At 37.8% G+C, this 23,223-nt stretch overlaps 2 protein-coding genes across 4 annotated transcripts in view; both read right to left on the minus strand.

The window, feature by feature from the left end:
* msh3 (mutS homolog 3 (E. coli)) overlaps nucleotides 1-9,989 on the minus strand; it is a 62,090-nt gene extending 52,101 nt beyond the window's left edge. The window contains exons 1-8 of one of the 2 annotated variants that reach the window (XM_027138381.2): nucleotides 9,670-9,988; nucleotides 8,391-8,517; nucleotides 8,097-8,299; nucleotides 7,697-7,903; nucleotides 6,985-7,101; nucleotides 5,239-5,356; nucleotides 4,692-4,825; nucleotides 903-1,069 (exon numbers count right to left, since the gene is read on the minus strand). In XM_027138381.2, the coding sequence (XP_026994182.2) occupies nucleotides 903-1,069; nucleotides 4,692-4,825; nucleotides 5,239-5,356; nucleotides 6,985-7,101; nucleotides 7,697-7,903; nucleotides 8,097-8,299; nucleotides 8,391-8,517; nucleotides 9,670-9,831 (1,235 nt within the window). In that variant the 5' untranslated portion in view covers nucleotides 9,832-9,988. Of the gene's footprint in view, nucleotides 1-902; nucleotides 1,070-4,691; nucleotides 4,826-5,238; nucleotides 5,357-6,984; nucleotides 7,102-7,696; nucleotides 7,904-8,096; nucleotides 8,300-8,390; nucleotides 8,518-9,669 lie in introns of both variants that reach the window. The other variant, XM_027138382.2, reaches the window with a different exon arrangement.
* A 2,937-nt stretch (nucleotides 9,990-12,926) lies between these two features.
* Nucleotides 12,927-23,004, minus strand: ubac1 (UBA domain containing 1). Of its 2 annotated transcripts, none has more exons than XM_027138384.2 (10): nucleotides 22,530-23,004; nucleotides 21,674-21,794; nucleotides 21,471-21,544; nucleotides 21,246-21,353; nucleotides 21,046-21,148; nucleotides 20,834-20,942; nucleotides 20,347-20,620; nucleotides 20,118-20,204; nucleotides 18,864-19,002; nucleotides 12,927-15,826 (listed from the first exon to the last, which is right to left on the minus strand). In XM_027138384.2, the coding sequence occupies exons 1-10, from the start codon at nucleotides 22,665-22,667 to the stop codon at nucleotides 15,711-15,713; spliced, it is 1,269 nt and encodes a 422-aa protein (XP_026994185.1). In that variant the 5' UTR covers nucleotides 22,668-23,004; the 3' UTR covers nucleotides 12,927-15,710. The 2 variants fall into 2 exon arrangements, with proteins under 2 accessions (XP_026994185.1, XP_026994186.1); XM_027138385.2 differs by having other exon boundaries at nucleotides 20,368-20,620; nucleotides 22,530-23,001.
* Between the last annotated feature and the right edge of the window lie 219 nt (nucleotides 23,005-23,223).

Below are 23,223 nucleotides of genomic sequence, written 5' to 3' on the forward strand. Positions count from 1 at the left end.
GAACCATGCATAGATCACTAATTACTGACTAACCCCATCACTTTAACTAAACAAAAAAAAGTTTCAATAATTAGAATTACTTAAATCAAATATTCAGAAATATTTTAAAAATCCAAATACCTATGAAAGCAAAACATACTTAATACTGAAATTTAAAAATCACTCAAGAATATACAACTCAAAATCAATGAAATAAGACTTTGCTCACCACACAACTACAGATGAATATATCTAAATACAGGCTAACAAAAACAAGAGATGTGCTCTTCTGTTGCTGTGGTTAATCTACATTGAGGTTTTGGTGTGCTGTGAATTCGGAGATGATTTTCTGTTCATCATGGTTATAAAGAGTGATTATGTTACTAGTGTTTCAGTCAACTCAGGCTACTCTATTCATTCTCCTCTGATCTCTCTCGTCAACAAGGTGTTTCAGCCCCTACTCAGCCCCTGAGGCGTTTCAGCCCCTACTTACTTATGAAATACTAACATCCATGCCATGGATAAAGTCACAGAGATCACTTTTTCTGTCGTGTGAGCATTAACTTAAGCTCTTGACCTTGACCTGGATGATTATTTTGCATTTTGCTGCTGCCACATGATTGACTGATTAGTAAACTGCAGAAATGTGCAGGTAATTCTATTAAAGTGGACAATGACTATATTTGCATATTCTTTGAAAATACGAATATCTGTCCATTGAAATAAAATTTTGTAAGAAGGTTCATTCAAAACTACGGAAGTGAATCTGTTTCAGTGCTAGGAATTTAATAGATAAAGGTTAGATAAAGGTTTATTAAGCTTTATGTCTTGCCCAGTTCATTTCCAGTTAGACATGGTCTGCAAATTTAGTGTCACTTTAAAAAAAAAACATTATTGCAAATAAAAACACATGGTTGTCTAACCTGGCCAGTACGATGGTGTGCAGTAGGTGCTCGGTGGTCTCAGACAGGTTGGAGGGTACCAGGATCTCTACAGGTTGAATCCTAAGAACTCTGGCCTCCAGCTCTGAGCGAGACGGATTATCTTTAAAACAGTCCACCATCACGTCACCGATGCTGGGCTGCACCACCTGAGATACAAGAACAGACCACACCTCAATCAGTAACAAACAGACATAATGCACAGGTATCAAAGAAATAAATGTCAGCTTATGGAAGACTAACAGAAAGAGGGGTGACACTTATGTTTTAAAAGGCATGAGGCTACACACTTTCTATAGGTCCATGAACTATTCTATTGTAACCAATAAGCGGAGTCATATCCATGAATTAGTCAACAGCCTCATAGTGTCGAATGTCATATGTAATAAGTGAAGATTTGGAGGACTTCAGTATCTCTTTACGCATCACGCTGCTTTTTCATTTCACCTTCAGGCTTAGATTTCTGTAACCAAAATACAAAATCTAACAGCTTTCTCTGGGTCTCTTTTTTAAAACAAAACACATCTTGCCACAAGTTAAACATGGTGACTTTGTGGTCTTATAATTCAAACCACTAGCCTTGAAATGTTCATTTGTTGCAAAAGTTGTTAAGAAATTATCCACCATATCACCTCAGCAGCTCTTAAAATATGTATTTATAGCCCTCTGTTGCCCATGGAGCAAACTGCAGCTGCAAATCAGGACACTAACATGCCTTTCCCTTTACACGGGCCGGACAAAATTATTGGCACCGTAAACTTAATATTTGGTTGCACACCCTTTGAAAAAAATAACTGAAATGAATTGCTTCCTATAACCATCTATAGGCTTCTTACACCTCTCACCTGGAATTTTGGACAACGCTTCCTTTGCAAACTGCTCCAGGACTCTCATGTTGGAAGGGTGCCTTTTCCCAACCGCAATTTTAAGATATCTCCACAGGTGTTCAATGGGATTTAGATCTGGACTCATTGCTGGCCACTTCAGATCTCTCCAGCGCTTTGCTGCCATTCATTTCGGGGGTGATGTTTGAAGTATGTTTGGGGTCATTGTCCTGGAAGACCCATGATCTCAGACGCAAACCCAGCTTTCTGACACTGGGCCCTACATTGTGACCCAAAATCCTTTGGTAATCCTAGATTTCATGATGCCTTCACACAGCCAAGGCACCCAATGCCAGAGGCACCAAAACAACCCAAATCATCATTGAACCTCCACCATATTTGACTGTACGTACCGTGTACTTTTCATTCCATTTTTGGTAAACAGTAAAATTATGTGCTTTACCAAAAAGCTCAATCTTGGTCTCATCTGTCCACAAGATGTTTTCCCAGAAGGATTTTGGCTTACTCATGTACATTTTGGCAAACTCATGTCTTGCTTTTTTATGTCTCTGTGTCAGCAGTGGGGTCCTCCTGTGTCACCTCCCATAGCGTTTCATTTCATTCAAGATTTTTATTATTTGTCACATACACAATTATATAAGACATATACATATATAACCAGCAGTGAAATGTGAGTCAGGTGTCGACGGATAGTTCACGCTGACACTGATGCACCCTGAGCCTGTAGGACAGCCTGAATTTCTTTGAAACTTGTTTGGGGCTCCTTATCCACCATCCAGACTATCCTGCATTGCAACCTTTCGTCATTTTTTCTCTTCCATCCACGTCCAGGGAGATTAGCTACAGTGCCATGAGATGCAAATGTCTTGATCATGTTGTGCACTGTGGACAAAGGAGCATCTAGATCTCTGGAGATGGACATTTTGGTTATCAAGTCCTCAGACAGTTCTTTTCTCCTCTTTTTGTTCTCTATGCTTAGTGTGGCACACAGACAAGTCAACTTCTCTCTTTTTTATCTGCTTAAAAGGTGTGATTTTTATATTACCCATACAGTACCTGTTACTTGCCCCAGGTGAGTTTAAAAGGAGCATCACCTGCTTGAAACAAACTTATTTATCCACAATTTTGAAAGGGTGCTGATAATTTTGTCTGGCCCATTTTTGGAGTTTTGTGTGAAACTATGTCAAATTTGCTTTTTTTCCCCCACTATTTTTTTTTTTTTCAATACACACAAAGGAAATAAACATGTATATAGCAAAACGTCTAATTGCAACACTTTTTCAGGGGTTTCACAATTTTGGCCATGACTGTATGCACACTTAGCTAGATACCTTCTAAAGTAAAGCGGTCAGGTTCACGTATACATAAGCCTGAAATGTTGAACGCTTTAAACGCTACATACCAATATTTCCTTTCAAATCAAAAGTTTTAAAAACGGTCACAATCCTCGCAACTTAATATGTGTTTTTAATAACAAATATGTATATTTCTGTCTTTGGCATCTGGAATCAGTAAGTAGATACAGCATTTTCTCATAACTAATCCCATAATAATGATAATGTGGCATAGAGATATTCCTAGAAGGACGATGCATGATGATATACAGATACGTGTTTCAGTGTAAACTCTGTAAATGCATTGTACGTTAGGCGTAAACTCGGGACTTTAAATAACTAATCTCCAAAACATCAAGAAACATTTGTTAAAACAGGAAATAAATTTTCAACAGCAACGTCATATTCAAGGTGCGGGAGGGATAATCAAGTCACTTGAAATGTTTTTAAAGTTCACCACGTAGATACACCAAAAATGAAAACGCTAAGAAAAAATAATAATGATATTTACTATGTGCCTAAAATGGAAACCTTTATAGTCGAAGGCTATTACTGTAGCATCAACCCTTATACCTTATCTTAAGGAACAATCTCAATTTCTTCAACAAAACAGACTTCAGGTTCAGATTCATATTCTAACTTTACTTATATCTATAAAGCTACTTTGTGACAATGCATTGTTTAATGCTCTATACAAATCTATTTGTACTGAATTGAACAAGAACACCAGTTACAGTGCACAATTTTTAACGGATGTCCAGTTTTATTTTGTTTTGTTCGGTTTCATGTCAAAAAACTGAAGGGAATCTGAAGCGGACTCTTTCTGTACCTGCTCTCTAAGTGACTGTGACATTTGATTTTCTCCCCTGGGCTGGAACATGAATACTATTCTTGTAGCACTAAATGCTTACTGCACTACTGTTAGTTATGCAATTTGCATATACAAAGCTGACCTAAGCCTTAGCTATGCTTAGTTAACTAAGGTAAATGTAATCATGTTATTTCTTATGCCTTATGGAGTCTGACATTATTGACAGAAAATTCTCTTATATTGAAATTGAAGTGTTTACTGGGCCTTTGAACAAAATGTTAATAATGCTGTTGAAGTCTTTCCAGCTGATGAGTAGATTTAACCTCTCACTTCAAATTCAAACTGCGCGTTGGAGTGAAAATCTCACCGGATTAACAACCTGTATTTGTTTTTACTTATATACAGCAAGCAACGCATGTTCATACATATATGATGTAAACTCAATAGTGTATAGGGCAGTAATGTACACTTGGCTTACTGTTTGTGTAATTAAACAGGCAGCGCTGATACTGTAAATCACAGAGCACCAGAGAAGCGACGAAAATCTTATAAGCACCAGGAAACATGTTGACACAGTTGTTCATGGTCAAAAAAAGTATATTTTAATTACCATATATTATTTTAATATACCATATACCATAATTTATTTTAATATTTTAATTACCATATATTTTAATATCTGCTTGAGAATTCATTCAAGAGCAAGTTTGGTACAGTATATTCAAATGTATGATCAGATGATGGATCAGATTTAGAAGAAGAAGAAAAAAAAAACTCTTACCACCAAGCCTATAGTCAGCTCCTTACTCTGTTTCTCCCAGCTCTCACTCACACACATCAGGTAGCTGCTGGCTGTGTCCTGTACTACATCGTCCGCTTGCTCCAAGTCCCCTAGCTTCATCAAGGGGTTTACGTCTGAAATACAGTGAGCAAAGTCATGCACACAAAACATACAGCCTAACATCCATAATAATTACATACTCTCACACTAACTACTTGTTACACTGAAACATCCGGAACTTCATCACTGATAGAAATACATTTCAGAGATCCAGACAAGTAAATTGTCATCTTAAATATACAAAAGATTTATACATTTGATCCAATGGGAAACCTAATCTACAATTCAGAATGAAATCCGACAAGTTCATGAAGTTCACAAGCCAGAACACTGCTGTTCTCCTTGGTGTTGCCTCTGTGACATACGGTAGCTGAAAGCCTGAATGATTTCATTTTCTTTCAATTCATAGTTCAAAATAAATAAATCAAATCTATACTACAAATAAACATTTGCAAAAAGAGACAAAGAGAAAAAGCTATCTACACACCTTCCCCAACCAGTGTAGACTTGGTGTAAAGTGCGCTTAGCTGCCGGGTGAAGAGGGAGCTCTTGTTAGCACTGGAGGCTTTGATTGCTGAGGTTTCTGTCTGTTTTACAACTCCTACCTATGCAACCGAACATTAAAATATATTAAAGCTTTCAACTTAAAAGATCTTTAAAATAGATAGATAGATAGATAGATAGATAGATAGATAGATAGATAGATAGATAGATAGATAGATAGATAGATAGATAGATAGATAGATAGATAGATAGATAGATAGAAACCATATAAATACACACAGGCTTAAGGTGTTGAGCCAACAACATGCCACACAGACAGCTCTTAAACACACATTGGCACATATTTACAAAACTCTGTTAATATACTGAAACATATTCCTCTAAAAATTATTCATTCAGTTGGTGTTTGTTTAAGGCGATGGAGAAAACTGTCTAATATGTCTGTCCAAAATCTCCAAACCGCTGTGAGCCGTCATGCCCTGGAAATGAGGGCAGCGCTATCCTGGTAATCACACCCATCAGGATAAATGTGTTTCGTTACAGGATAAGAAACACGCATCAGAATTATTTGAGAACCATTTGAAATGACTTCTCTCTAGTAGTGAACAGGTAAACACAACATTCTCTAGAGTTTACATAGAACAGTGTGTAAAAAAATATAATAAAAAATGTCAAGTGAGCAATAGTTCTCTGGATAGATTAACATTTACAGCATTTGGCAGACGCCCTTATCCAGAGCGACGTACATAAGTGCTTAAATCTCTATCATTGAGTACATTAATACTGGTTCACTAGGTTACATACTTAAGATACCATGAGTTTAAAACATTTTTTCAAAGTTACAATGAAAAAGTTTCAAAGTTGTTGTTTTTTTTTAAATAAATGCAAAAGATAGGGAAAGAAGTGCTAGCTGAAGTGTTTCCTGAATAAGTAGGTCTTTAACCGCCAATAAGTAGGTCTGATGAACAGAGATCAGATGTAAATGACCAAACTGGTCGGAGTTGACAGGAAAGATACAGTAACACATATAATGACTCTTTACAACACAGAAAAGAAAGGTTTCTCTTAGTGCAAAGACTTACTCCTAGTGACGAAATTCTAAGAAAATTCTTAAAAATGTGGTTTTCCCCTTAAAATTAAAGAGAAGATCCTAGTGAAGATAAACGTTATTCACAAAGCATCTTAACCCTTAAAAGAGCTCTTAAGGTCAAATATGTCTTAGGAGTAGTAAGGAGGACTTTTAAGATTTTCTTTTGCAGAGGAGAAAAGAGCCAAAAAGTGAAAAGAGAGAAGAAATGTACTGTATAATGTACAGTGAGGTAAAAAGAGGCTACAGATTAGATGGTGTAGGGATTATTTTTGTGATCAGATTAAATAAATGTAATGTAAATGAAAACATCTTTTGACACGTAGAAATGTCAAAGCACCAAAAGCTATCGGAGATGTTTTCATTTACATTATATTTGTTATATTTGTAACATACTGATGTTAGCGCATCTTTAAAATAATTGTCTCGAACGTAATCTCTACACGATGCAACTTCAAATATCTTCACATAGAAACAAAAGTTAAGGCTTATAACACACCATATTTTAAAAACACTCATTTTTTTTGTTATTGGACACCCAATCAGTCTTCAGAAGAAAGTTTTGGACAGACAGCATGTACAGGATGTACAATTACAACAACATTTTATAGCAAACCCAAGACTGAGAACCCGACCACTGACTTTGTAGCCTTGAGAGACGAGGCGGCGCACATGCACGAACAGGCGATGAGTAGGGATGCTGGCTGTCATGAAGTTATGATCCATATGGCAAAAGATGTTTAGCTCCTTAGCAGCAATCTGTACACATCAGCACAAAAAGACAGACAGTGTTTTAAAGATTCACCGCTCTGACTGTGTATACCGGTCTCAGTAGTGATATTACAGCTGCACCACTGAAAAGAGCATTTATCTGGGACAGGAGGAGACAAGATTATATACGTGTCTCTTAGTGAAAGATGTTTGGAAAAGGAATCAGTTAGCATAATTACCAAAAGCATCTGTACAGTGCTTATCAGACACAATGGAAAAAAGCATGGCCTCTAGTATCTGTTAGTTTTTTATAGATGATGCAGGGTGCTCCGTTTCTACTATGAATGAACCACACAGGAGGATAACGGGACAATTATCTGATAAGCTTCTTGACCATCAAAAAAAGGGGTCAAGAATTTAGGCTGGGGTTAAACAATTAGCTTCCCAGATTATCCTAGGTTGTAAACCTGTTCTTAAACTGTCCAATCTACTCTTCGTTCAGTCACAGATGCTGGTTTTTTTTTTTTTTTAAATATGTTTCATTTCTTACAATGTGTTATTAATTCTGCATGTGATGTGCTGTAATGTGGAGTAGGTCTGTTTTAGGCATAAGACATAGAATTTTCCCCATACAATGTCTCACCTCTGCATCCTCTCCAAAGAACCTGTACTTGTAGCCACATTCCACACAAAGTACTGTGTCTTTGTTTTGCTCCTTAATCTCCATGTACTGCTGCTCAAGGGGAGTGTAAATACTTTTGGTCCTCTTATTAGGTCCTGCAGGTTCTGGGGGACTTCTCTTAGACACAGAAACACCGCTAGCCTTAGCAAACTTACTGCAGTTAATCACCTGAACAGGACATCAAAAACAAACAGCAGTGAGAAGTAGTCGTCACATTACATCAAACATTAGACCAAAAAGGCAGCAGAGAGCTGAGGGCTTTCAGATATTATTACAACCTCATCAACACAGATAAAGAACATCTTATACAGTCTGAAATCATCTAAGAGCACACAGACAGGGTTTTTCTTAGGCTCCAAACCTGTTTGCTCTGATAAACCAGATCTTCTTCAGTGTCTTCCTCCATCTTGATCTTGCTTTCTAGTTGTCCTGCTCCTGAGCCCTCAGTCTTCACACTCGGACATGCTTCTCTGCTCCCACTTCCTGCATGGCAGCTAAAACCTCGCAGCTTCTCCAGTGTGGAGCAGGAAAGACTAGCCTTATTGGCAGACCCCTGCTCTTCTACTACAAGAAAACAGCAACAAATTTAACTAAAATCTACTAACGATAATAAGAATAATTCTGACTCAACGAATGCTGTTGGCTATATTCTTACATTTAGTGCTAGCATCAGAGCTCGTACTGCTCATCGGCTTCTCCTCCTTCGAAGAGTCTTCCGTGTTGTGAGAAACTTTAAGGCGTTTCTTGAAGAAGCTACCTCCATCAGATAACAGCAGCCTTTTCTAAATTACCATGAAAGACAAAGAAAGAATAATTGCAGCTTATACAAACTTTTCTAAAGTGACATTCAAGCATTCTAGTATTTTTAAGGTTTTTACCCTGAATTAAATATAGCTGCATTTGCATCAGTTCTTCTTAAATTGGTGTTTGCAGCGGTGTTTGGTGTTTTTGGAGCACTAGCTGTGTAAATGTAAATGGTAACGTTTCCTTTATCGATAATAAATGTTACGTGACCACAGGACTCGCACTCAAAGCCACAAGTGGACAGCTTTTACAAAAATTATTTTTCTTCAGTTGCTTAATTAATTAATGAATTAAATCAAGTCATCACACTTTGAAGCATCTGTACAAACTGTTTATTTATCCGGGCATCATTCAAGACTTCATATATCAATCTGCTGTTCATTATGCAAGACTCAGATTTAGATTAGCAAAGATTAGCTGTTGTGTTGTGTGACAGAAGAGGGTAAGATAGAATCAAATTAAAGGTGTACAAGACAGTAGCTCTGCTGTATGGGTTAGAGACTGTAGCAGTGAGGAAAAGACATGAGGCAGAGATGGAGGTAGCAGAGACGAGGAGGTTGAGTTTCTCTTTAGTAGCGACGAGGATGGACAGGATTAGGAATTAGGAACACATCAGAGGGACAGCTCAAGTTGGCTGTTTTAGGGACAAGGTCAGAGAGGATAGATTGAGATAGTTTGGACATGTACAGCGGAGGGAGATGGTTATATTGATAGAAGGATGTTGGAGATGGAGGCTACCAGGTAAGAGGTCAAGAAGAAGAGGAAGGCCAAAAAGGAGACATATTGATGTGTTAAAAGAGGACATGAAGGTAATTAGTACTAAAGTAGAGGATGCTGAGAATAGCATCAGAGAATAGAAACAGGTGATTCACTGAGGCGACCCCTAACTGGAAAGTAGAAAAACGAAGAAGAAGAAATATATTGGCTGTTCCAGATGAGTGTTTAAATACCAAGGCAAGCTGTAAACGTAAAAAAGAAAAAAAAAAGTGTGGAATATATTGCAGGGCACATGCTAGTGAGAACAGAGACAGAGCGCACGCGCTTTGTTTACAAGTGATGTGTAGCTTTAATGGTTTACATGTTTATAATTAGGTCTGAGTATGATGTGCATATCTGATACCCATGCTCACCTTGCCTCTACTCTCCTGACTGTGATCAGCAATGTTAATCCTTGGCTCATCGAGCTTGGCGCCTTTATCAGCTGCACTGCTGAAGAATCTGCTGATAGTCGTCTGTGTGTTGGACTTCACACAAGTCTTTCCTGCTGTCAGTCTCTTAAGTTTAGAATTCATGTTTATCACTAGCACAAATAACGTACAGGGTTGCTCAACAAACTACAATCCTAATCCTTTAAACAGCACATAGTAAAACAAGCAGTCATCTTGGCAAGAGACTGCACTAATGTTGGCGCGTATATGACGTTTCAGGTCGTCCACATGTGATACCGCGGGGCTGTTTGAGAGCTGACAGTATGCGCACGAAATGCGCAGAAGACGCTGTATTTATGTTATATTCTATTTGGCTAAATGTTTGTGCACATCAGACAGGTATAACCATATGTGGTATGTGGAATGAACTAGAACTCTCACTGGCTGAATCAGCAAATTCACCAAATTCACACAGCCATGCTGAAAAATCTTGTAGAAAGCCTAATCTATTAGAAGAGACCAAACTCAATTTTGGTTTAAGAGCATATGGGTCTGATGGTCATATGCCTACTTACTTGACAACGGTTTACCAAGGCATTATTATTATCAGTAGGTTATGATAAATTTTCTATAACAGCAGCTGGGACAATAGCTCAGACGACCAAACATATCGCAGGGATATAATAATGGTCATTCTTTAACAACATTATAATTTATACAGTATGGTAGACACTTCATATAACTTAAAAACAAGAGTCTCAGGTGTATCAGCACTCTATTACAGTCAAGTTTTCTGCCATAAGAAATTCTTTAAGACAGAAGACTTTTTTATCTTATTCAAGAGAGAGAAAGGGGCTGGTGATAGATTCTGCGGTTGATACGGTTTTATAGCTGCTGTAATTGATCATAGAACTTGTTTAACTAAACAGATAAATTCTATAAAATAAGGACCCCCTCCCTGGACTTTTTAGAATCTTACATTTGTAATTTTATATTATTTAGTGTTTTTTTTTTTTAACATTACACATACCTGTCTGCAACATTTCTGTAATAAGGATATAACCTCACCAAGGGAATGAGTATAAAGGGAGAAAGAGAGAGGACCAAGTACTGTATTCAGGGGGACATCCGTGGAGGGTCTGTGTGGACAGATGACAGCTTAGCTGATCTAGCAACATGTAGTTTTTCAGAGACGGCCAAAAGGTAGGTCTCTGGGAAATGTGCCACATTGAAGCCAGAGTTGAGTGTTAAAAAAGGTTGTAATGATGCGAGTATAAATTTAGGATAATTAAAATAAACCGGAAATAAAACTTTGCTTGCTCTGATTAATCACGACAGTTAAATGACGACGTCAATCACAATTTACAGCACAACAACATGCGCTAGCTAGATTTGGTGTTTTGCTAAACAGTGATTAGTCTATTTTGAGATCTAAACTTGATCAAAAATGATTGGTGGTTATGAAGTTATAATTGTTCTAAGGCGCCAGCCAACACTGTATGCATGTTACAGGCAGCTTGTTCGTATTCTGTTTGTAAGCATTTTACAGTTATGGGATGTATTTGTTTTTGTCCATAATTTGTTAATAAAATAGCCTGGCTTAGAGATTGTGTTCCTTTTTGTTTTAGCTCTGTCAGTCTGTAACCAAATCGCAAATCAATAGCTTCACAAGCTGTTGGAGGAAAACACAGCGGGGAGGGGGGAAAAAGGGGTTAGGGTTAGATCCTAACTCCTACCGCTCTTTGGACCTGTCTGATCTATCCTGATGCCCTACTTCTGTTTGGAGGCAACTCACTGCTGCTAAAGATGGTTAAACATGGACAACCTGAAGATACATGAGATTACTTTGAATAAAAGCACTTAGAAACCATGGAGATGGCTTTGGACAAACAGTTTTGCATTTAAGTCTCCGTCAGTGAGCAGCTGATAACTTTAACAAAACAGACCATGTTACAGAAGGGAAATTATTTATAATCACACCCTTCAGTGTCACCCAAATGAGGATGAGTTCACTTTTGAGTCTGGTTCCTCTTAAGGTTTCTTCCTCTTCCATCTAAGGGAGTTTATCCTTGCCACAGTCGCCTCAGTTTTGCTCACTGGTGATAAATACAAACACATTAAATATGTGGAATTTCCCCACTGTGGGACGAATAAAGGTACATCTTATGTCTAACATTGATCTTGAACTTTTTGTAATATATTTCTTATGTTCTGTAAAATTTTGTTCTTGGAGTAGGGTTGCAAAATTCCGGGAATTTTCAAACTTTCCATGGGAATTAACAGGAATATATGGGAATTAATGGGAATATATGGAAATAAACTGGGAATTTAAAAAAATGTAGAGATGCCTATAACAAGACATTTAAATGTAGTTAAAAAAATATTGCAGCATAATATTGTTTAAAACAACAAGATTTAATGCAATTTAAGTTGAATTTGTACCCTGCATTCCTCAGTCACTTACACACAGCACTTTGCTTACTGGAGGGCCATTGAGGCCAAACTCCCTGCATGTACTTGCATTCTTCCATAACATGCACAGTAACACTTTATTTTAGGGTCATTTAACTAGTTGCTTATTAGCATGATAGCATAATAATTGAATATTGGCTATTTATTAGTACTCATTTAAGCACATATTAATGCCTTATTCTGCATTACCTTGTTCTACATTCTTAATAACTTAATACATACATAACTTAATACCTAAACATAATAACTAACTTACTAACTCTTAATAAGCAGTAAATTAGGAGTGTTACCACATGTACAGATAATTTGATGACCCTCCTCCACACACTCACCACACACAATTAAGTTTATGTTTATTACAAGCTTAATAATGTTTATTATGCTTTTGTGTTACTCAATGAAAGAATTAAAGTTCCACTTACAATTAAATCAGTCAAGACATCGTTTTTAAAATTTGTATTACCTTCCATGTATGTCTGCTTATGACCAAACAAAATGTTTATTTATGTTTGTATATGATATAGTTTATATAAGTTTACCTATATTTCCAAATAATTACCATAAATTCCTGTAAATTCCCATAAAGTTTCCAATTTGGAATATTTCCAAAAATCCCCAGATGAAGTTCCCATGGAAAGTTTCCGGAAATTTACCGAAAACTTTCCGCCCCTTGCAACCCGAGCTTGGAGTCAACATCCATTGTTAAAAGTGCTACACAAATAAAATTGAATTAAAATGTAAATAAAAATAAATCCGATGCAACTTAATCCATACATGTCAAACCTTTTTATTTGTAATAAAACAAAAGCAAGTTTGTCAACTTCTGTGTAGATGTGTAGAGTGTACACAATGTGAAAAACAGAAACAGTCATTTTATTTTTACATTGCTTGAGCTTAAAGAACAGCAATGTATAGGAAGCTGTAAATTGTTGTATCTGTGACACAATCGTTAAATATGAGCAACACACAAGCAAGCATTTAAGCTCAGTGTTTCTAACATGATGTAAATACAGAGCTTAGTGTGATACTGCTGTAACCAACCTCCTCCTCTTTTTTTTTTAAACAAAACTGAATAAACCTTTACACAAAGTCTGTACAGAGATTTCACATGATATTATTAGACACAGCGTGATTGTAAACACACAGTGATAAGAAATATATACTATTGGATAGTGAACGGAGAGTGAGTAGAGTAGTGTATTGCTTAGAACAATGACTGGTGTAGAGAATGATTTCAAACACTGACGATTGTTCGTTAAAAGGTAATACAGAGGCCACTGAAGGAAAATTGGTTATGCTGCATTCCCAAGATGTTAAGTCTTAAAAAACAATCAGCTGATGGACTAAACAGATGTATTCATACACAAACAAGAAACACATCAAAATAATAAATAGGAAACACTTAAGGTGATTAAGAGTATTTAAATAAATCGGAGTATTACACATTAGCTTGCTAAGCATTCAGTTTCAGCGCTTTTTAATCGTTAAATAGATTTCAGATAATTGCAACAGTAATGCAATCTTCTCCCTGCTGTAGATCTCTAATCCCCCCTGAGCAAACAGAGCGAAAAACCATTACAAATACTGAGTCAGTCCTGCAAAAGAAAGAATTAAAGGAGGAGGAAATAAAGTGATGTCCAACACACACATCACAAGTAAAATGAGAGAAGAAATCATGATTACTTTGGTATCCAAGTGTAAATGTAACTAAGTCACAAACAGTCCCAAGTATTTTAACATTTAGAACATTTTCGTGGATTTTATTAGATATTAATGAATAGATTTTAGTCCATAGTGTCATCCTGTCATACACAATCCTTACAAGTAGCCGCTTTGGATTTAGATTTTTATTAAAAATGCAGTGTTTGAGAAACTTTCCTTTAGGTTTCAGATGCTTCCTTTGAAAAGTGTTTTTTTAAATAAAGTAATAGTAAGCAACTGACAAAAAGAAGTATTTGTGAAGAGCCAAACCTGACCACACTAAAGTTTCTGTTCATTGCACCGCACTACAATCAGGATCTGAACTCTGCGGATCTGCAACTGCCTACAAACTGTAACATCGGTGTAAACATGGCACAAATAAAAGCTAAATGAAGCATGTGACCTGACATATAGAGCACCAATCTCTTGTCAGTCATAATAGGTTTTTCTAACCGGTGCCAAACAATTGGAAACAAATGGAGCAGGATCCAATTTACAAAAGCCAGGAGTTTCAATAAACACAAGTGTAAATGAAATATCCGGCATGGCCTCACACCAAGACCTGAAGCTTTGAGATTTAAAGCAAATATGACAGGATGAAAAAAAATGTTGCAAACCAGGAGCTGTTTTTTTTATTAGTTCATATTCACGGTAGCCACCTTTTCACATCTTTTATGTATGGCTATTTTATGAAAAACGATCTGAAATAAGAAACAAGAATAAAAAAAGAAGCAACTCCATCACTATGGCGTTGTATTAGATAGAGAAGCTTAAGGTTTCCAGGTAATCGCATCATCTGGGAAATTAGTGCTGCTGTAAAGCGATCGAACAAGGGAGAGAGAAGTCAGCAACCTTTTCTTTCTTTTTTTTTTTTGAGATGTTTTACTGCTTTCTTCTTTTGCATATTAGACTTTTCATTGCGGAAATCTTGACAGCTGAAGTGAAGCAGAAAAAAATCCTGAAAGAGCAGCAGAATAGCACAAGCTATCTATGTGGCAACATCACAAATGCGTACACTCAAGGAACTCCTTTGATATTTACCTTTCACCTTGAAGCATAGACGTACACAATATGTCTATAAATTCAAGATTGAAACGCTCAAAACTTTTTCTCTAAATAAAAGAAACACATTAAGTGGTGCAATGGGATGAGCCATTGATGGCATTAAGTCCACCAGCAGAAAGGTCCACATCATAAAAAACATCCTAACAATGTTCTTCCACAGGCCTGAAATGAGAAAGTATTTGTAAAGCTGTTGGCTAATGTAGCTCATGTGGACTTTAAATGAAAATAGCGCGTTTTGTTCTCGCTCGTGTTAGAATGTAATATCAGTAAATGTATTTGCACAACCTGCATTTCAAAAAGAATAAATAATAAAATAAAATAAATAATCATCATCCTAGTCATCTGGTAATGTGTATTCTGATATTTGAAGAGATTAATAATGAGGCATGAAACATCTGACAGTTTTTCCTGCAGTGCAAACAGTTATTTTTTTCTGGATGCCTTTACATGGAGAAAATATATAAAATAAAATATCTACTTAAAAGAATTAAAAACAGCTTATATAAAATAAAAAAAATAGTGAAGCGAGCATTTGTCAGTTGTTATCAAGTTAATGTTTACATTTGTTGTTTTTTGGTTTGTTTTTTTACAAGTGTTCTGTCAGTTATAAATAGATATCTGTATAATATTTAAAACTGAAAAATTCCCATCCTGTTATTATTGTTACATTCATTGCTCACTGTAACTTAGCGTACCGGCCACACACACACAATTGCACACACACACTTCCCTTATTAGTGAATAAGCCTGTCCTGTTTGTAGAAACTCCAGAGATATGATGTGCTTTATGTGCGGTTGAGTGTCTGGAAGATTCTGGATATCTGGAGCATGACAGGGCCGGTCTCAGTGTCATTCATCCACTGTGTGCTGTTCAGAGGGTTCTCCAGCATGTCCTCAAACGCTGCAGGTCAAAAACACAATACGACACCATGATTAAAAGACCGCCTCAAAACAAGCATCGTGAATAACATCGAGCCACGTTTCATCCAAATAAACCCAAGACAAGAAATGTTGTCATGGAAACCGTTAATCCAGTGATCGCTTGTGTGTTTAAATTACAGGAGATTCTCTACCGTGATCCAACAAATGTAGCTAAAATCACTGTACCTTTATATATGGATTACAGTCATTATATATTTTACTATAAATTTTATATTGAACATTCATTGGGTGATATTAATGACATGAAATAAATGAATCCAAAACAAAACACATAATTATATTTAAATAAATACTCAATTAGGATTTTAAAAATATGGCACCCTATACAAGGAGGAAGAGTGAGGTTATGTCCCAAATGATGAACACTACGCACTATGAAGTCTAACGTCTGGTGTACTGTAGTTTAACGCCTAACGTCTGGTGTACTGTAGTTTAAACGTCTAACGTCTGGTGTACTGCAGTTTAACGTCTGGTGTACTGTAGTTTAACGCCTAACGTCTGGTGTACTGTAGTTTAACGTCTGGTGTACTGTAGTTTAACGCCTAACGTCTGGTGTACTGCAGTTTAACGTCTGGTGTACTGTAGTTTAACGCCTAACGTCTGGTGTACTGTAGTTTAACGTCTGGTGTACTGTAGTTTAACGCCTAACGTCTGGTGTACTGTAGTTTAACGTCTGGTGTACTGCAGTTTAACGTCTAACGTCTGGTGTACTGTAGTTTAACGTCTGGTGTACTGCAGTTTAACGTCTAACGTCTGGTGTACTGCAGTTTAACGTCTGGAGTACTGCAGTTTAACGTCTGGTGTACTGCAGTTTAACGTCTAACGTCTGGTGTACTGCAGTTTAACGTCTGGTGTACTGCAGTTTAACGTCTAACGTCTGGTGTACTGTAGTTTAACGTCTGGTGTACTGTAGTTTAACGTCTGGTGTACTGTGGTTTAACGTCTGGTGTACTGTGGTTTAACGTCTGGTGTACTGTGGTTTAACGTCTGGTGTACAAAAGTTTAACGCCTAACGTCTGGTGTACTGTAGTTTAACGTCTGGTGTACTGCAGTTTAACGTCTAACGTCTGGTGTACTGCAGTTTAACGTCTGGTGTACTGCAGTTTAACGTCTGGTGTACTGCAGTTTAACGTCTGGTGTACTGCAGTTTAACGTCTGGTGTACAAAAGTTTAACGTCTAACGTCTGGTGTACAAAAGTTTAACGTCTAACGTCTGGTGTACAAAAGTTTAACGTCTAACGTCTGGTGTACAAAAGTTTAACGTCTAACGTCTGGTGTACAAAAGTTTAACGTCTGGTGTACTGTAATTTAACATCTAACGTCTGGTGTACTGTAGTTTAACGTCCAACGTCTGGTGTACTGTAGTTTAACATCTAACGTCTGGTGTACTAAAGTTCAACTGCACTTCAACTGTCCACCTCTTCTTCACTCCGGGGAGAGCCTTGCGGCATACTCTCAAGATTGAGTCGCAACGAATCAACACGTCTTCTGAGGTGAATGTCTTCAAAACACTGGGCTCTGTAGCATCGTCTGGTGTACTGTAGTTTAACGTCTGGTGTACTGCAGTTTAACGTCTAACGTCTGGTGTACTGCAGTTTAACGTCTGGTGTACTGCAGTTTAACGTCTGGTGTACTGCAGTTTAACGTCTGGTGTACTGCAGTTTAACGTCTGGTGTACTGCAGTTTAACGTCTGGTGTACTGCAGTTTAACGTCTAACGTCTGGTGTACTGCAGTTTAACGTCTAACGTCTGGTGTACTGCAGTTTAACGTCTGGTGTACTGCAGTTTAACGTCTAACGTCTGGTGTACTGCAGTTTAACGTCTAACGTCTGGTGTACTGCAGTTTAACGTCTAACGTCTGGTGTACTGCAGTTTAACGTCTAATGTCTGGTGTACTGTAGTTTATCGTCTAACGTCTGGTGTACTGTAGTTTAACGTCCAACGTCTGGTGTACAAAAGTTTAACGTCTAACGTCTGGTGTACAAAAGTTTACTGTCTAATGTCTGGTGTACAAAAGTTTACCGTCTAACGTCTGGTGTACAAAAGTTTAACGTCTAACGTCTGGTGTACAAAAGTTTAACGTCTGGTGTACTGTAATTTAACATCTAACGTCTGGTGTACTGTAATTTAACATCTAACGTCTGGTGTACTGTAGTTTAACGTCCAACGTCTGGTGTACTGTAGTTTAACATCTAATGTTTGGTGTACTAAAGTTCAACTGCACTTCAACTGTCCACCTCTTCTTCACTCCGGGGAGAGCCTTGCGGCATACCCTCAAGATTGAGTCGCAACGAATCAACACGTCTTCTGAGGTGAATGTCTTCAAAACACTGGGCTCAAAGAAAAAAAATTTTGACCCCCCGCTAGTTCTGGTTCTCGTCTGAGGACAGGAATTTAGCGCAAGACAATCCACTGCAAAGCGGACTAAACCCTGTGCATTGCAGATAAGATACGCCGTTTTTTTAATTTCCTGAAAAATAATGGTTTTGGAGATACGAGGATTCCGCCCGACAGCGACGTAAGACGGCTTGCCCACTGGAGTGTTGTCGGCCATCTTGCACTCTTCCACTATGTAAGCAAAGCTGCAAGGGTCGAATGCTTGTAGCGGCCAACTATCCACACTTCTTTTTTTTTTCTGCTGAATAAGTGCATCAACTGAGTTCTTTAAATGCCCTTGTTTTTGTAGTGTAGTGCTACTCACCTTATTTATACTCCAGCGGCAAAGCTGAGTTTTAATTTTAATCTTTTAGTCTTCCAGTCTTAACAATGTCTTCCATTCTACCCATTTCCTCATATCATTTAGTTGTTTTTCTTTAATACCGTGTGCCTACATATAATTGTGTGCACAATTTACTGAATTACTGAAAACAAAGCTGTGTCATATTAAATCTAGGATATAGGGTAATCACGCTGAATGAATAAAACGAATGTTTTTGTTAATTTAATTGCACTTTTTTTTTTTGCAGACAGACAGACAGAAAGACAGACAGACATACCCAGCAGTATTTTGGGGTTGGTGAGGCCGAGCTGGACCACAGGATTCTCCAGTATGGCTTGAAACAGAGGGCTGTCAGTGTCAATGCCCTTATCGAGATCCTCAGCTGAAGGCTTTCTGTCACCGAGCAACCATTCACACTATGTAAAAGGAGACCAAAAAAAGTCAAGGGGTGACGTACAGAAAAATCAAATGGATGTCGTTAACATAGCAATACATCATCATAACAATTTTATGCCTGTTAAAGCATTTTAATGTCTTCGATATATCTAGGACTCAAATCCAGATCTGGTCTTTAATAGAGGATTATTCTGCGTGCTACATAAACCTGTTATCTGTTACCACAAGTGTTTACTCATCTTTTTGGCTGCAGTTGGCTACATGAAGTCAGTACATCAACACTTAGTACAACTTGAGTCCTGGGTTATGAGTAGGAATTAATTATAACTTTACTTTCTGATACATCCAGTAGACTTGTTTGTGAAGTTTTAGCTTAACTTGATTTCCCTTTAAGGTAACACAACACGTGTGGACTAATTGAGTGTACTCTGCTAATTGAGGATAAGAATAAAGAAGCATGCGGTATTATTCATCATGAAAAGACTGGTATCGTTTGACAAAGTTTGCGAGACTCAGGTGTGCAGAGACTTACTTGGGCTGCAAAGCTCACTGTTCTGGATCTTAGTTACATAGTATTAGATTTCATGGAGTCGTACGTAGAATAGTAAGGTAAGTGGTGAAACATTTAACGGTCAGTTTTATGAAAATTACTGATAATATCTGATTTACAAATAATTGTTTCCAGGTTACACAGTCGGGGTAGTATTTCCACCTCTATATATTTATTTCCAACTCTGTCCACTTAGTTCTGTATAGAGACATTGTATTCAAAACTATTTATGCCAGGAAAGTTAATTTTCTGGGATCTTTATTCAGATTATGCAAATCATTATATAAGCCTTTAAAACTGTCCCCGAATAGAACCGTCTGGCACACTGTTTTTAAAATAGAGTTAAAACGTCTACTTTTAACTGCAAGCATTTGTCTTTAAGGTTGAAAAAAATTTAAAGTTGGATAAAAAATGTGCAGAGCAAAACAATGTGATATAAAGACAATAAAAATATAAACAGACTAACATGAATGAGAAGATGATTAAGGGACATAATAGGAGACTATCTGTGACGTGTGCGGTTTCAGTATAAATACTTCACTATGAGCAATATGGTAATTTGCAATCTTTGAAAGAGTGACTTACAGCAGCATCCTGTTGATTATTATTGACCCTGAGGGCGTCAATCACTTCCTTTTCATCAAATCCCATCTCCATCAGTGCAATCACTGCCTGTAAACAACAGACGTAAACAGTTCAACTATTTCAAAACATTACTAACAACAGCAACACAAAGACAACATACAATTCTGTTTACAGTCAACGCAGGAAAACAAAGGAATATGACAAACTTTCAGTGAAGTTAAAAACCAACCTCTTGTGAAACGGCACTAACCCGTGAGTCCGGCCTGAACTCTCGTTTCCTCCGGATCCTCTTAAAGATCTCTGTCAGCTCGTCCTGCTTAGCTTCCTCAGCGTTGGACTTTGAGACGGTGGCTGCTTGAGCCGTAGCAGGAGGACCTGCAGACACAGACACAGGCGCTGAAGATCCGGCTGCTCCTTGAGCTTCCTGGCCCGGCAGGGGTGTGTCGACTGTGGGGTCGTCGACGTGCTCGATCAGCCACTCCATAGCCTGTGTTACAGACATGCTGTGAGAAAAATGACCGTGATTAGTGCATATGAACCTGCTAGGACAAATTACTTTGTATTACATAGAAATTACAGCTGAACATTGCGTTCAGTCTTTTCACACTTCCAGTGCTTTTCTAGTGTGACTTGCAGCTTAAAGCTCATGCTATACGAGTGCATTTGTTTTAACTTGCAAAACAGAACAAAGACACAAAGAGTGAGTATACACTCACTGGTTAAGGCGCAGTGCTTTGACTGCACGGCTCTCTGGGAAACCCATTTCGGTCAGCTGCTGCAGCGCGTTCTCATCCACACGTTCCTCATCATCCTCATCCAACATCGCTGAAATAAACAGACAGAGTTGGTAACAGGAAAGTTTACTTTTATGGTAAAAGCTGTGACAGAAAATGCAAGTGTTTACACCTGCATTATTTCATACACTCACCGTTGGCCTTTTTGAAAAGTTCAACAGCATCTGGATTCAAAGCGAGGAGCTTCTGCGCTACCTCGATGAGCGACACCAGAATCTTCCTCAGTTCTGTTTGGAACTAGTGTAGAAAAAACACACATGAAACCCATTTATGTCCAACAAATTTCACTTTTTCGAAATAAAGGAAAATTCACTGACAGAAAAATTGCACTCACGTCTCTGATGTTGTGCTGTGTAACAGTGCGGTCCGAGTGACGAATGGACAAATTTGCAGTGGCTTTGAGTATAGCATCTTTATCAGGAGCCTTGCTCTCCTGCTTCTTCTGCCGGTGAACCGAAAGGAAAAAAATTAAAGCTTTTTTTTTGTTAAAAAATGTATTTTGCGTGTTCAATGTAATATAGTAGATATTTTGCAGAACTGTGCAAAAACAGCGGGGTACCTTCTCTTCCGCAGATACGTCTGTCATTTTAGGATTGGGTGCTTGCGCTCTCTTCTTTATCAATAACAAGCAGTCTGGAAAGAAACAAGTGCTGTGATTTGAAAGGAAAAAAGCTTTAAGCAATAAATGTGAAGTAAATAAATGACTGAACATCTCTCAATGTATCAGAAAACGATAGAAAGTGTAAAGAAGGGTGCTTATACCTTTATCTTTAAGGTTTTCATCTGCGACGGTTTTGGATTCGGTTAGAATCCGCTCTGTAGATGCGTGAATGAGTTTGTGATGCGTGATGGTTTTGGGGTCCTCTAGATTCCCATGCACACACTGTCAATAAAAAAAACCACAATATATTAAAACAATTAAAACTATTCCAAAACTATGTACATATACATTTTACAAAAAAAATTATTTTCATAAATTGCAAAATAAAAGTACATTTGAAAAGAAAGCACCTAATTCTGACTAAAGGATATGCAGGTCCATGGCAGAAAATAAAGTGTAAGGGAAAAACTAAAAGCTGCCTTTTTCTTTTTCTTGAAATTCACACTAACATCACGAGTGGAACATGCCGACTGACCCTTTACAATTCCTCTAGCTGTTAACATCATGACAGAAACAGATCTCAGGGGACCAGCATAACTTTCATTGAGTGTTCTGCTCAGGCTCAGTTCTCTGGTTATGATTTCAGCAGCCAAAAATGATAATAATTTAATGGGACTGTGGAAGGATCTATAGGTCTATAGGTGTTTTCCAGGTCTAACACACCTGATTCAGCTCAGAATAAACTGTACAATTCAGTCAAATCAAGTGAAAAAACACTCCAGTGTACAGGACCAGGTTGTGCTCCTCTGTGGGATAAATAAGTTCTAGTCTTAACAAGATAGCTTGGTTAATTATAAATAGCACCGTGTCTCCTTGCCTTCTAGAGTCTATAAATACACCGCAATGACACTGACGGATTTAAAAGGCCTCTCTGAACGCGTTGGTGAGCCACTGATGGATGTGAGCCAAGTGAACAAACACAGCTCTTGACAGCTAGTCTGTTAACTGTATACATACGTGCTTCAGGCATTTCTCCTTCAGCTTCTCTATAGTGCTATCTTCTGTGACTTCCTCCATCCACTCAGTGCCCTCCATGGTACAGATATGGATCTTCAACACGTTCCCTGCGAAGATCTTCTCTTCTTGTACGAACATGGTTGAGAAACAAGCTCTAGTCCGAGCAGCAGCTCTACCGAAATAAAGCCGCACCGCAGCCTAGCAGTCAGTGTATTGTAGCTAGCGTGCTAACTGTTTATTAGCTGGCTAAGCTACACTCTCCTTCTGCCGAATACAACCACAACAGACTACGGTTAGTTATTGTTATTCGACCATTTTGCAAGCCGTGAGATACCGCCAGTCAGCGTGTGCTTTACTTAGTCCGTCAATGCAACCTAATATCCTCGGCTCTCCTAAGCAACTCGCAGAGTCTCGTTCGCACCTGTGATAGAGGCAGCAGCAGAGGAACACGGAAGAGTGGGAAAGCTCCTACACGCATGCGTGAGGGTCTCTTCTCCATAGAGCAGAGCACCATCAAAAGTTTACGTACCAATCTAGCCTCAACAACATAGGTTTAAACTATATGTATTATAGCTAAATCATGCAGACGTTTTCATATTTTTTTTTGCTTTCAAGATGTTATATTTTATTTTCTAGTTTTTATTTTAGCTTTATCTCCTTTTATTCCAGCTTTATTTTTATAGAAATTTGCCTG

This window comes from Tachysurus fulvidraco, chromosome 9 (genome assembly GCF_022655615.1).
Source record: "Tachysurus fulvidraco isolate hzauxx_2018 chromosome 9, HZAU_PFXX_2.0, whole genome shotgun sequence".
Classification (NCBI taxonomy): Eukaryota; Metazoa; Chordata; class Actinopteri; order Siluriformes; family Bagridae; genus Tachysurus; species Tachysurus fulvidraco.

Bases quoted from the DNA above. Each gene is read 5' to 3' on its own strand.
- ubac1 (XM_027138384.2), bottom strand. From the start codon at position 22,667: ATGTTCGTACAAGAAGAGAAGATCTTCGCAGGGAACGTGTTGAAGATC. The intron at 20,205-20,346 runs GTTGGTTTTTAA...TGTTGTTTACAG, and splicing joins TTAGTGCCGTTTCACAAGAG to GCAGTGATTGCACTGATGGA. The intron at 15,827-18,863 runs GTATGTCTGTCT...TTTGACCTGCAG, and splicing joins CAACCCCAAAATACTGCTGG to CGTTTGAGGACATGCTGGAG.